The sequence below is a fragment of the Paramormyrops kingsleyae genome, chromosome 10 (assembly GCF_048594095.1).
Source record: "Paramormyrops kingsleyae isolate MSU_618 chromosome 10, PKINGS_0.4, whole genome shotgun sequence".
In the NCBI taxonomy this organism is placed as follows: domain Eukaryota; kingdom Metazoa; phylum Chordata; class Actinopteri; order Osteoglossiformes; family Mormyridae; genus Paramormyrops; species Paramormyrops kingsleyae.
In genome coordinates this window covers 1,801,401-1,815,890 of record NC_132806.1, presented here as the reverse complement: position 1 = coordinate 1,815,890, position 14,490 = coordinate 1,801,401, and the positions used below count along the sequence as shown (strand labels likewise).

General features: G+C 40.4%; 1 protein-coding gene across 2 annotated transcripts in view; it reads left to right on the top strand.

The window, feature by feature from the left end:
• LOC111858519 (mitogen-activated protein kinase kinase kinase kinase 2-like) overlaps positions 1–14,490 on the top strand; it is a 51,568-nt gene that overhangs the window by 8,241 nt on the left and 28,837 nt on the right. The window contains exons 2-12 of one of the 2 annotated variants that reach the window (XM_072717131.1): positions 3,299–3,356; positions 3,793–3,880; positions 6,923–6,987; positions 7,522–7,577; positions 7,730–7,777; positions 9,289–9,331; positions 9,453–9,525; positions 10,638–10,769; positions 10,924–10,986; positions 11,322–11,403; positions 11,847–11,957. In XM_072717131.1, coding sequence (XP_072573232.1) covers positions 3,299–3,356; positions 3,793–3,880; positions 6,923–6,987; positions 7,522–7,577; positions 7,730–7,777; positions 9,289–9,331; positions 9,453–9,525; positions 10,638–10,769; positions 10,924–10,986; positions 11,322–11,403; positions 11,847–11,957 — 819 coding nt within the window. Of the gene's footprint in view, positions 1–3,298; positions 3,357–3,789; positions 3,881–6,922; positions 6,988–7,521; positions 7,578–7,729; positions 7,778–9,288; positions 9,332–9,452; positions 9,526–10,637; positions 10,770–10,923; positions 10,987–11,321; positions 11,404–11,846; positions 11,958–14,490 lie in introns of both variants that reach the window. The other variant, XM_072717130.1, reaches the window with a different exon arrangement.

The following is a 14,490-nucleotide window of genomic DNA, read 5'->3' as shown; positions in this document are numbered from 1 at the left end:
TTTCCTATGGGGGAAATTGAGAGGCATCTGGCTGCAGGTGGAACCTGACAGCATGTCGGGGAGGGGGGGGCATGTGTTCCACTCTCAAGCCCCAATATATCATTCCTGAAGACATAACGACATTACGACAGGGTCCAATCCTTAGTATGACAGTATCCGTTGTTTACACTTTGCTACTGTGCCAGTCATTCTTTAATCGTGTGTGAGGTCTGGCTTAATAATTTACAAATGAATTATTACATCATATTGTAAATGTGTGGAATAGCTCTCCTAACCACAAACAACACATCTTTGCCTTAAAGATTGAGTGTGAGTAGCTGTAGGTCACATAAACAGATCTCATATAACAGTTCTGTTCATCTGCAGAATACTCATTTTATTTATTATTTCACATAGAGTCGATATGATAACACCTTTCTAAACTAACCGACTAAAAATAAATCTGAAGTCTAAACTAACTGACTAGTAAATAATACAGAAACACAGTACTTCCTATGTCAAAAACGGTAAAACACGTTAGATTTTTTTCACGTTAACAAGCTTGAAACTGACATGTTAACGAAAACATATTGTACATGTGAACATGAACAAAATGTTTGTGTAAACATGTCAATTTTCAGTTTGTTAACATGAAAAAAGCAATATGTTTTGGCCCTTTCGGCGATCCATACGGAATGACATTTTGGGGCTTGAGAGTGGTGTGGGTGCTGGCAGTGGACACGCCCTCTCAGGCCCCTCCTGCAGCCAGCTACTCGTGGGGAAATTCGACTTGGAACTCGATCAAATTGCAACTTGACCATCCCCTCTGGAACAAATTAAGTTCGTGTTCCAAGGTACCACTGTACTGTGATCACAAGTTTATCTGCACACATGAATCCACTTAAGGGATGGGATGAGAACAGAGTGTGTGCTAAGTGTGGGGGTGAGCTGTGGGGTGACATTACTATCTGATATGCTGAGTATCTCGATGGTATCATCTGCAAGGATTGGAGTAAGATATTATGTATCTTGTATGAAAGTGCCAGTCAGATTTACTTATTTATTAATCGTTCCACCCCCCTTTAACCCCTGGTCATGCAGTATCAGGATGCAGGGAGGACAGCCTTAACCAAAGATTTGGCTTAGCATGTAGCTGTATTTTTTCTTTAGTGCAACTAGTGCAGAGTACCCAGTTTCACAGAGGTATCTTGTAGTAAACTGCATTAAAAAAGTGTACTGCCTTGGCAGAGACACTGGGATACTCTGCAGCAACAAGAAGCCAGAACTCTGGAAGATGCTTCCGTGTTAACATCAGTTTCAAAGCGCTGTCAAATGAAAGTTCCACAAGGCTGTCTTGCACTTTGGCTGTGAGATCTGCAAGTACCTCATCACTATGCCTGCCAAAGGGCTTCTCAATTCCACTGTTGGCTGCTAACACTTTCAGATTATCAGCGAAATAGAAATCCAGTGAGTGACTTTATATTTTCCTTTGTCAAAAAATCAGACAGATTTCAAAAAGTCATAGTTTTACTTTTCAATTAGCTTAGCCCACGTTTCAAGTATCCTAATTATTGACTCAATTTTATTCAGTACTTGAAAAAGAGTCACTGCCTTTCCTTGGAGAGAGAGATTCAATGCTTTTAGGTAGCTAAAAATATCATTCTCTCCCATCATGACATCCACAATCTCTTTGGCAGCAGGTAAAATTAGGTCCTCACCTATAATGTGGGTCTTTCCCATCTGATGCATGGACCACTTTAGCATTGTCCGATTCTGATACAGGCTGACTCAATTGCTCTCTTTTTGCTTAGCAGTTCTTGAAATTTTTGCTTTGAAAAATTCAGTGGGTTTGGAGACGTATTCAGGTGTCCATCTAATCTGGTCATCTTCAGAGCTTCATTAGACTAAACCTCAGTGCATACATCACATTGAGGTAAAGGCTTCGGAGCCAGTGCCACTGCTCTGTTTTCTCCTAAACTTTCATTTTTGTTTTAAGGTCTGTTTTCTCTTCATTGTTTTCATCTGATTTTTTTTCAGTTAAGTGGTCCTGTTGAAAGCCATCGATCCATTTTCTGTTTTAGCATACGATCAAGCCTCTCATTAACTGTCCTACAAAATGTTCACAGCAACATTTGACAGTCTACCTTCAATACCCTAAGGTTGGGAAAAGCTGATATAAACAATATAACAATCAAGCGACAAAATAAACTATAGGCATATGCTGGAGTTAAAACATACACTACCAAAGTTGTATTGTTCATATTATAATGTATGTTTATAAATGTTGCTATGTAAAAATACTAATTCCAGTAGATGGTGCTCTAATGTGTGCTCCAGTCAGTATGTGAACTGAAATTCAATGTACTGTGTGTGTCTGCAATATATGCATTCATTCAATGCACAAACAATATATTGTACTTGTGTGTTCACAAGTGTCTTGTCTGCAGTTCATTTGTTTGTTCGTTCAGTGGACGAACTTGCATTAGTACTTCAGATCAGTAGGGGTGTACTGGTACATTCAATCAGTGTACTAAGATAAATATTAGAATTATAACTAGAATAAGCTGAATCTTTGGGTTCCTTTAAATCAGAACTAGATAAGATTTTAACAACTCTGAGCTATTAGTTAAGTTCTCCCCAAGCGAGCTCGATTGGCCGAATGGCCTCCTCTCGTTTGTATAGTTCTTATGTTCTTATCAGTTGCATCCTCACTAACAAGAACAATCCCATGATTCAATGTGTTCCTAGTTAATTCTTGGGAGGCAAGTTAGTAATTATGGTCTTCCTAAGAAAACAAGTATGATCTTCACATTTTTGCTATTGAGAAACACCCAGAACTCTTGTTCTTGCTCGCATGGCACATGTGAAGATTTATCCTCTATTCATCCTCTATTTAAATAGGAAGGTCCCACTGAGATGCAGTATCTCTTCTGCCAGGAGGTCCTGGTCAAGTTGATTAATTTCTTGGTCAGATTCGTCCTTTAATATTATTGTATGAGTATGTTTGTTTGGAAATTAACTAGTTCTTTTGTACTTGTTTTTGTTTTTGCAAAGAGAAGGGCAGCCGCAGATACTTGGTCTACATGTGGTTCTGGGACCGCTGCACATCCACAGACACTTTCATGCATCACATTGCTCTTTACCTGTGTGTTCAGGATCAAGTACTTTTCCTGAAATTTTCCTTTTCAATAATTTGTCTATGATCTTGCCTTATGCTCCAGTTCAGGCACCCTGGTTGAAAAATGCTGCCCTACTCTCTGCTTTAGTTCACCCTTCAAAGGCATTCAGGTGACTGTCTGCTTCCCCCCATTTTTTTAAGGCTCGGAACATCAAGACATCAGAGATGTCTGCAATCAAAATAGTAAAACTGGATCCTGGTAGGTACAGGTACTTTAATGTTCTCTCTTGTGTCGTAGCCTAAATCTTATAGTCAGTCAAAGACCCGCTCGGAGGTCCCCCCCACCCCCTCCATGGTTGTATATCTGTACTTAGGCCTCCTCAGCAGTTTCTTTCCATCTCATCCCAAGTTCCCTCTCCCAGGGTCCTCAAAGTGCTGATCTCAGCTGGACCAGAGGAAAGGTCCAGTCGTTTAATGAGCAGAAATACATTAATGATTTACTGCCAATAATGCTTTCCAAAATATGTAAGCAGTCAGGGTTTGTGGTGTATTCTGTTTTTTTGTTTAAATGATTTATTATTATTGTGCATGTGTTCATCAGAAATTCTGGCTGTTTGGTCTAGTTTTCAGAAGCTCTTTGAATAATTATTTTTAAATAATCTTACTGACCCCTCCCCCCCACACACACAAAGGAGATGACATCACCTCCATCCAACAGGAGATTACCATGATGAAGGAATGCAAGCACAAAAACATTGTGGCTTATTTTGGCAGCTACCACAGGTGACTATGGTTTTTGTATTTCTATTCTGTTCCTTTTTAAACTGGAAAAGCCCAAAATGCTGCCCTGATCCAAGCCTCTTGTCAATTGCCTGGTCTAATACCTTAATATAATATCTTTACAAAAAGGAGCAAATTCAAATAAAGCAAAGATACTGTTGATATGGCCGATGTACAGTACTGTGAAAAAGTCTTAGGCAGTCACAAAAAAATGATGTTTGAATAATCTTCATGTTGGTGTAAGACTATTACATTATGTCTGTCAACGTGTGACAGCTTAGCCATATCAAAACCTGGATACCATATCAAATGCAATAGAACACCTTTGTGATGAATTAGAGTGGAGACTGTGAGCCAGACCTTCTTGTCCAACATCAGCCTCTGACCTCACAAATGCTTTCCTGGAAGAATTGTCAAAAATTCCCGAGAACATAATCCTAAACCGTGTGGACAGCCTTCCCAGTAGAGTTGAAACTGTTATAGCTGCAAAGGTTGGGCCAACTCCATTAAAGCCTATGTAATAAGAATGGGATGTTCATGTGTGTGTCTAAAGGCAAGTGTCACAATATTTTTGGCAATATAGTGTATAACCTTAATTTCTTTGAAAGCCTAAGACTTTTGCACAGTACAGTAGTTATTAATTATTGATTATGAGACAGTTGCCATTGTTAGTGACTGTAGGTGGAATACATTCACACTATACTCACCCATTAGATCATGAAAGTCGTACAACTCCTTCATCTCATGGGAAAAGAAATATACAGTGGTACCTCAGATCTCAAACTCATTAGAACTTGAAGTCGAACCAACCAGTTCGAAAAAAAATTACCTCGAATTCGATCTGAATCTCAGAAGTCGAACCATGAATGCCGACCTAAGATAACTTGTACGCGCGAGGAAATGAGTCACGCAACATGTCTCTCAGCAGAAACAAAGGGTAACGCTTCAGTCTCAGCCTCGCATTCGCTGTGATAGCATCGTTTGTTTGTGATAGTGCTTTTTTTATTGAAAATATCATGTAATACATTGTACTTTATATAATTTTGGTAGCCATTGCATATCAAAAAGTTATGCAATAGTTTTACAAATGTTACAACCTAAAAGTTTGCGATTTACGAACAAATTAACGAAGTAATATTAACAATAAACAATGGACCGCATGGCATACACTCTCTCTCAATTTTTTTTCTCATTTTTAAAAATGTTTTGCTTTTGTTCCTACACGAACTACAAACCCTTATTATGCCTCAAGGTAGTAGTGCTGTGTCTGGGTTTATGAAAAAGGTATCATTGTTTTTTTTTTTTTTAACTTTACACATTGTCTGGATACATTTATTTTCTTACTTTACAAATACTGTTTTGATAAATGTGCTTAGACGTGTTTAATATATACTCTTGTTTTATCTTGTTCATTTTGTGTTTAAATGCTAAAAAAAACATATTTTTTTGGGGGCTGGGAACCAATTAATTGGTTTTCCATTATTTCTTATGGGGAAAATTTGATCAGGACTCAAACTTTTCAGGATTCAAGCCCTACTTCTAAACAGATTAAGTTTGAGTTCTGAGGTACCACTCTACTTATAATTATGCAAAAAAATGCACATTTGCCTTTATCTGTCAGTTCATTGTTTAAAGTGGGAAAGTTCAGTTATTGTCTGTTCAGGAGAAAATGCACACGGTTTGCTGAACACATCTCACAATCCATTCTCATAGCACGAATTACAGGACAGAACAGCCAAATATGTATTAAACCAAAACCAGAAATATATACATGGTATATAGTACAGATTAACCCCTCCCACAAGAGATATTTATCAAAGTAAATTTAATTCTCTTAAAAATATATTGTAGCATCGGCAGGGATTGAGTATCCCGGCGATGTCTCGGTCCATCTGGTGCTACAGTTGGAAAACTGTGATACAGTTACCCCTTTCAGAAGGATATGTGTCTATAATACCAAGTCAGCTTGGACGGCATTCTTATGAATTTACAGAAGCAGTGTTTTTCCTTTAAAATGTCATTTCATTTAAAAGCTTATGGAGTAAAACAGGTCAAGGTCATCCAGTAAGTAAATTTGATTGAACTGCACTAGGGGCCAAACTGTTGTGAGTTTTGGAGGGTTAACAGCCCAGCTGGGGGATGCTCTGAGCCAAGTGACAGTGATGTCAGTGATGTTGGCACAAGTGCGAAGCAGCCCTGCTATTTATAGGCATGGCGCTGAACCAGCACCTCAGAAAGGTTAGAGTGGCTTGTGTATTCAGTGTCCATATTAGCTTACAGGGGCAGTTACAGAACATTCCAAAAATGCTTGGTTTCTCTCATAAGAGGAGAGCGATGTACTGAGATACCTCTGGGAACAACGTGGAGCAAACAGGAAAATGAAAAGTGAGGCGAGTTGTTTTTGGGAATAGGAGCCAAGGTCGAGGCGAGGGGGTCTGAATGGGGGGTGAAGGGAAAGGCACATGTGCAGGTGTGGGAGAATTGGTACACACACCTACACTGAGGCGACACGCACACACCTGGCAGGATACCTGCAGAAACATACTCAGGGTGAATCAAACACACAGGGAAAAGCAGGGGTCTGAGGTTCTTGATAATCAGACAAAGGTCAACAATTCTTCACACTGTGGAAACTGCTGGATGAGTTACATTAGTCAATGAGGAGAATCAGGTACAGATGTCAGTACTCCAGAGAAAGTGAGAGATAAGGGGACATTGCTGTGGTGCAAATGGTGCAAAAGAATCAAGTCTTACAGTAGATCGCCACAGAAAAATCCCTTCCCAAACAAACACTAACCTGTATGCAGCACAGATGAGGGCTGATTAGGATTATCATTATTGTTTCTTAAATTATATGAGGTCACCTCCGATTAATGGTGTTTGTTTGGGGCCATACTGGGAAGTGGACATATTTTAAAAATGAAAAAACTCCTTTTGGTGTCACTTTATTAATAGCAGGCCTTGGTAAGATTAGAAACTGCACAGCTTCCCTGGAGTATAGCCGTCCTGAGCAGTAATGCCCTGTGGATGTGTGTCCTTTTCCAGGAACACAAAACTCTGGATATGTATGGAGTACTGTGGAGGGGGGTCACTGCAGGACATTTACCAAGGTAAGTCTGACCCAGTGATTGTAAACGCTTTCAGATGCACATTCGTTCTTGTATAGCAAAGAAAGTGATCCAGTTTTGGGCACTAGCACAGTACTGTTGTGGTGATGTCATTTCCTATATATTTATCTTCATAAGCTCGGGGTTGTCTAACTCCCACAGGGTCCTGAGCCCTGCTAGTTTTAAAGCCAAATCCATCCCTGTACATTTTAAATTGCAAATACATATTTATCATATTAAAAAGCCAGCAATGCAGAGTGTTTGCTCTTTTTTGTCTTATTAAAGTATAGAAATGATCTATTAAGAGTGGGACAGAGTGTTAAAGCACTGAGGTGTCCTCTATGGCAATGTGTGGATAGGGATTTCTTGGATTTTACTCGGAAATTTAACATTAGGAATCTGAGTAGGGACATGAGCCTGAACTAGTTATGTATGAGATTGGGCTGTTTTCCACTGGTTAAGTGGGAGTTTTTTTTGGTCTGAATTGGTTGCTGAATGACTGAGTAATGCGACTGACCACTGGCAATGTTCCCGCAGTGACTGGGCCGCTGAAGGAGAAGCAGATTGCCTACGTCTGCAGGGAAACGCTCCAGGTGTGAATATACCAGGGTGCTCAATGCTCTGCAGTACGAGACCCTGGCCTGTGCTGAATCATCACAGCTGAGGCTGCTCCTGTAGCACAGCCTGCTAGCTGGTGATGCTGTGCCTGAATACGCCTGCTGACTGTGTTACTTTGTCTCTCCAGGGCCTTCATTACCTGCATGAGACTGGGAAAATGCACAGAGACATTAAGGTGCCGTATCAGTCTATGAATGCACTTCGACATTAAGGTGTTATACTGTATCTGTGCATGGTTGTCTTGAGACTAGGCTTATTATCGTTAATTAAAACTATAAGAAAATGTTTCTGTAAAGTGAAATAAGATATGAAAATGAAATAAAAATACTAAGACTGCTGCCCCTGTGACCCAATCCAATATAAGCAGCAGAAAATGGAATTAAGGAAGGATGGATGGATGGATGGATGGATCAAATAAAAAAACTACATCTAAGCTAAAACTATAAATATTGCTTCAAATAAACAAGCTAACAAATACAAAAAAGCATCAAATTCATTGTTGCTGGTCTTATAATGACGGAAGTCGTTAGAGGAAACTTAATCCAGTATATAGCCTTCAGATGGCGCCATGCTTTGGGACTCTTTCGTAAGAATCTACTTTAGCCATAGAAATAGCCAACAGCATTTTGACATTTTGTGGTAGCTAGCTAACTCCTCGGTAGCTGAGTCCGAGGTAGCTAAGTCCAAGGTGGCTGAGTCCTAAGTAGCTAAGCCCTGGGTAGCTAAGTCCTAGATTGCTACAGTAACTAGATGGTTACTGACAGAAGATGGACAAGTGCTGCATGGGAACATTTTGACTAGGAGTGAGTGCGTTATTGTACCTTCATGACAATCATTTGTTTGTGGACAGCAATCATCCAGAATAACTCCATCTTTGGGCAGATGGTCATCTTGAAGATGAATAAAAACTGAGCATATATGTGGAATGAATTGCAACTGAAGTTACAAATTGAACACACATGCAAAAAAATATATATTGTAAATAAAAACTAGAAAAAAAAACTAGACCTCACTGAAAGTAAAACTAATCTGAATGAAAATGGAAAATAATATAAAAATAAAAACTAAATTAAAAAAAAAATTAAGATGATAGTAACACTGCCACAGACATTAAGGTGCGGTGTCAGTGTACGGATGTACATAGACGTTAAGGTGCGGTATCAGTGTACGGATGTACATAGACGTTAAGGTGCGGTATCAGTGTACGGATGTACATAGACGTTAAGGTGCGGTATCAGTGTACGGATGTACATAGACGTTAAGGTGCGGTATCAGTGTACGGATGTACATAGACGTTAAGGTGCGGTATCAGTGTACGGATGTACATAGATGTTAAGGTGCGGTATCAGTGTACGGATGTACATAGATATTAAGGTGTGGCATCAGTGTATGGATGTAGCTAGATGTCATTGGGGCAGTAGTGGCCTAATGGTTAGGGAAGAGTGCTTGTAATTGGAAAGTTGCTGGTTCAAATCCCCAACCAGCAAGGTATCTCCCACACACTGCCCCCTGAGTGCTGAATTAATAGCTGACCATTGTTATGTCACATAGGGGTTAAATGCAGAGGGTACATTTTACTGTGGTGTGTCAACAATCACTTTGGCTTCGATAGACATTAAGGTGTTGGTGTGATATCACTGCAGGGAGATTTAGGCTCAGTGTGTTTGTCATTGTCATTCTGTGCAGGGGGCTAACATCCTTCTGACAGAGCGGGGGGACGTCAAACTTGGTGAGTGAAAATGCCACATACATACTTCAATCATACATGCATCTGAAATGTAGTCTGATGTTGTAGTGAAATTGGCTCCTTGCTATTTTTTGTCTGTATATGCCTCTCTCGCTCTGTCCAGCGGATTTTGGTGTTGCTGCTGAGATCAGTGCCTCTGTGGCAAAAAGGAAGTCCTTCATCGGAACACCCTACTGGTAAGTGGCCTGGACATCAACCCCCTACTGGTTCTCTGACACAGATATGACAAAATAACATAAAGGAGAAAAACTAGAGAGCAGTAAGGGTGGGGAATCAGCCTTTTGTTCAGGAATCATGTTGCTTTAAAGGTATCAGTTCTCCCTGATACCTTTGTCAGCCATTCTGTCTTTTGCAGGAATCCTGCTAGTGCTAGTTTTGTTGTATATGATCCCCAAAGCAAAACCACAGTTTCAGTTTGAAAGCTGTTAAAACCTACAGGCCTGATGATCGTTTGCTTTTCTTTACTCTGATACAGCTGTTTACAAAATGAATTGTCACTGTTATCATAAATGTATCACTGTCATATCGAGTCAACAGTGATTATACAGTCAGCCACTGCAGGCAGGCGATCTCTGCATTACGCTGCCTATATAAGGATCTTTCAGATGCCTTGTGTCATTCCATTTGCATTTAGCTGTGCTTAGGGCTCCTGTAGGTGGTTATTTATTAGATATGAGGTACTAAAACTTTGGCTGGTAGGATTATGGAGAATACCACATTAACCCTCTTTGTAGAGCACAATGATACCAATCGTGAGATTCACACTTTATTCCTCCCATCACATTAGGGTAAATTCTCTGACATTCTTTGACTAAATTAGGGTTGGCACATGGTATAGTGGTTGATCACATGGACTTGTAGTGGAAGTCTGGATCATTCACACCCATGAGGGGCTCTATAGTACTCTTGCGGCAATAAAAAATATGGACTAAGCAATGAAATGATCGTATGGGGAGTAAATGAAAGGTTAGTTGTAGTCCATGAGTTTGTGCATCTATGTCATGGCACCCTATCACGGCATAAGAACAGTTTCTTCCCCACCGCGGCCCGCCTCATCAATAAGGCCAGGAACACTCACTCAAATCCCATTTCCCCATCCTAACACAAGTATGTTACATATGTATATATTCCACCCTGAACATACCCCATGTACATTTTTATTTATATTATATTTATATGCTTATATATCAACCTCCTCATCTCTGGCACCAACCACCAAAGCAAATTCCTTGTATGTGTGAACGTACTTGGCAATAAACCCGATTCTGATTCTGATTCTGATTCTCAGGATGGCGCCCGAGGTGGCTGCTGTGGAGAAGAAGGGCGGATATAATCACCTGTGTGACATCTGGGCAGTGGGCATCACAGCCATCGAGCTGGCAGAGCTGCAGCCGCCCATGTTCGACCTGCACCCTATGAGGTAGGTCCCTCTCCCACTGCTCAGGCACCACTGCCACGCTCTGAGCACAGGCCTGGTCCATTTATCCTCTGCAGAGCGTCAGTAAATGTTGGGGTGGAAGGGTCAGCTGAGGGGTTATCTCTGCTCTCTGAGAACCTTCCTTTTTTTCAAACAGAGCCCTGATGTTGATGTCAAAGAGCAACTTTCAGCCACCTAAACTCAAAGACAGAACTAAGTGGTAAGGAACACATAGTAAATGACAGCTGTGACCCAGTATCCACAAATCATATCAGTAAAAAGGCATGGACACGTCACAGCTGGGGTGCAGATGTTTGTACTACTGCCTCTTTGTATAATGGCCTTAACATTTTAAGGTCCCTAACTGTGCCATCTGTTGTTATAGGGATCATGTCCTGGCATGGCCTAAGGAATCTCTCTGTTAGCTTGCGTTGGATGGAGATTTTTCATTCCAGACTCAAGTTGTGTTTATCTCTCTGGATGCCATTGGTCTTTGACTTGAGTGATAAGCTTCAGAAGCGTCCTCCTGAGCGTCACGTCACTGTCTCACTGTAGGTCGGCAGGGTTTCATAGCTTTGTGAAGATGTCACTGAACAAAAATCCACGCAAGAGACCCACAGCAGAGAGACTTCTGGAGGTATCTGTTCTTTTTAATAATGTTCAGTCATTGATCAGAATTGGTTGTTAGAGATCTGGTGTAACTTACCCATGGGTCATTTACACATCTTTAGTTACTTGGCAGGATGCTTATAGCCTTGAATAAAGAAACTGTACTTTGTGTATAAGTGCGTGTTAGTATAATTTGTATGCTTACAGTTTCTTTTAGCAGAGAAGGAATATGAGAAAATGAACCATTTAGTCAAGGAAGTGATTCCGACTTTTATTTATCAGGTATGAGATATATGCAACAGTTGACCCTTTGCACATGTAAAAGGATACGGATAGTTATCTGAAAAGTTCTACGTGTAAGAATTCACACATCAGTTAGATAACATGACCATTACTGATCACATATTTATAAAAATCCGCACTTGAGCACCTTTTTCATGTGGGAAGTTCTGACTCACAGTCCTCCCACAGCACCCATTCATGACCCAGCTCCTGACTCGAACTCTGACCCTTGAACTGTTAGACATGGTCGCCAACCCAGAGCTGCATGCCCCGCCAGCCCAGGACGAGAATGACGTGGATGTGAGTATGGCTGCTCTGTCTACTGGGCTTCAGTGTCTCCCCATGCTCACCCCCACACTTTTCTTATCTTCAGACCTGAATGAACTACTGTTACCTGGGATACTGGTGCTTAATAGGTACTGTGGTACTGCATTTTTGAAAGCTGTTTGGTATTACATTTCTTTAGCACCAGTACTAATTACATTATTAGACGTCGGTAACATTATATATTGCTAAAGCTAACCTTCATATCAGAACCATGGACTCAATACCCTATGTGAGACAGGGTTACCAACGCTCTGGCGTGAGACTCACACTTTCAGACTCTCACACTTACGCAAGTAATCTCACGGCAAATCTGTATTATTCCATTATAAACCTAACATTAGCTACATCATAAGCATTGAAAACCCTACAGACTATTTACAAGGTAATAAAACTCTTACATACATGTAAATGCGTGTGCAGACTTGTCTCTAATTGAAAATCTCACACTAGGAAACTGGCTGAAGCTGGCAGCCCTAGTGAGAATTGCATGCATCATGCTATATAGCATGTTTCCAGTGAACTAGCATATTTGATTTTTCCTCCGTGCTTGCATACAAAGTTGTGAGGCTACTAAAATGTCAGCTAGTTAAATATGATCTTCAAGTCAGTGATTTATAAAACATAGCAAGATCTTATAATATAGCAAACAGGCTACATTAACATAATCAAACTACCATCTGCACCTACAGGTTATTCTACACTGTGTTTTAAGCAGTTAGATAATCAAACATGATGCACTGCGCGGGACGTTTTTTTTATATGTATATTGAGAAGATGAACTGGAGAAAGAAGAAGTTGACCTTGGACCCCCAGAGGTTTTTTTTTCTCCATACTTGGGAATTTTTTACGGAGCCCCTAAAAGGACATAGGTGATTAAAAAAATTTTTTACCGTATCTGGTGCGCACCAGCTAGTATCAGTTAGTTATCTGGTGCGCACCAGATACGGTAAAGAAATATATAAATCACCTATGTCCCTTTAGGGTCGCCGTAGTTTTTGGTTCCTCTCCTCTGTTATCTTCTGGCTTTTTTAATTTACACACGTGGACAAAATTGTTGGTACCCTTCGGTCAAAGAAAGAAAAATTCACAATGGTCACAGAAATAATTTTAATCTGACAAAAGTAATAATAAATAAAAATTCTATGAAATTTAACCAATGAAAGTCAGATATTGCTTTTCAACCATGCTTCAACAGAATTATTTAAAAAAATAAACTCATGAAACAGGCCTGGACAAAAATGATGGTACCCCTAGAAAATACTGAAAATAATGTGACCAAAGGGACATGTTAATTCATGGTGTGTCCACTAATTAGCATCACAGGTGTCTACAATCTTGTAATCAGTCAGTGGGCCTATATACTGTATAGGGCTCCAAGTAGTCACTGTGTTGTTTGGTGACATGGTGTGTACCACACTGAACATGGACCAGAGGAAGCGAAGGAAAGAGTTGTCTTAGAAAGAAAATTATAGACAAGCATGTTAAAGGTAAAGGCTATAAGGCCATCTCGAAGCAGCTTGATTTTCCTGTGACTACAGTTGCACATATTATTCAGAAATTTAAGATCCATGGGACTGTAGCCAACCTCCCTGGACGTGGCCGCAGGAGGAAAATTGATGACAAATCAAAGAGACCGATAATACGAATGGTAACAAAAGAGCCCAGAAAAACTTCTAAAGAGATCCAAGGTGAACTTCAAGCTCAAGGAACGTCAGTGTCAGATCGCATCATCCGTCGTTGTTTGAGCCAAAGTGAACTTCATGGGAGACAACCAAGGAGGACACCATTGTTGAAAAAAATCATAAAAAAGCCAAACTGGAATTTGCCAAACTATGTTGACAAGCCACAAAGCTTCTGGGAGAATGTCCTATGGACAGATGAGACAAAAATGGAACTTTTTGCCAAGGCACATCAGCTCTATGTTCACAGATGGAAAAATGAAGCATATCAAGAAAAGAACACTGTCCCTAGTGTGAAACATGGAGGAGGCTCTGTTATGTTCTGGGGCTGCTTTGCTGCATCTGGCACAGGGTGTCTTGAATCTGTGCAGAGTACAATGAAATCTCAAGACTATCAAGGGATTCTAGAGAGAAATATGCTGGCCAGTGTCAGAAAGCTTGGTCTCAGTCGCAGGTCATGGGTCTTGCAACAGGACAATGACCCAAAACACACAGCTAAAAACACCCAAGAATGGCTAAGAGGAAAACATTGGACTATTCTAAAGTGGCCTTCTATGAGTCCTGACCTCAATCCTATCGAGCATCTTTGGAAGGAGCTGAAACATGCCGTCTGGAAAAGGCGCCCTTCAAACCTGAGACAACTGGAGCAGTTTGCTCATGAGGAGTGGGCCAAAATACCTGCTGAGAAGCAGAAGTCTCATTGACAGTTACAGGAATCGTTTGATTGCAGTGTACGAGTTTTCAATACTTGTGCTAGCATATATGCTGATTGTTAACCAATTTTATCGTTAATAGTTGTTTAAGCATTGGAATTATCAATAAAAAAT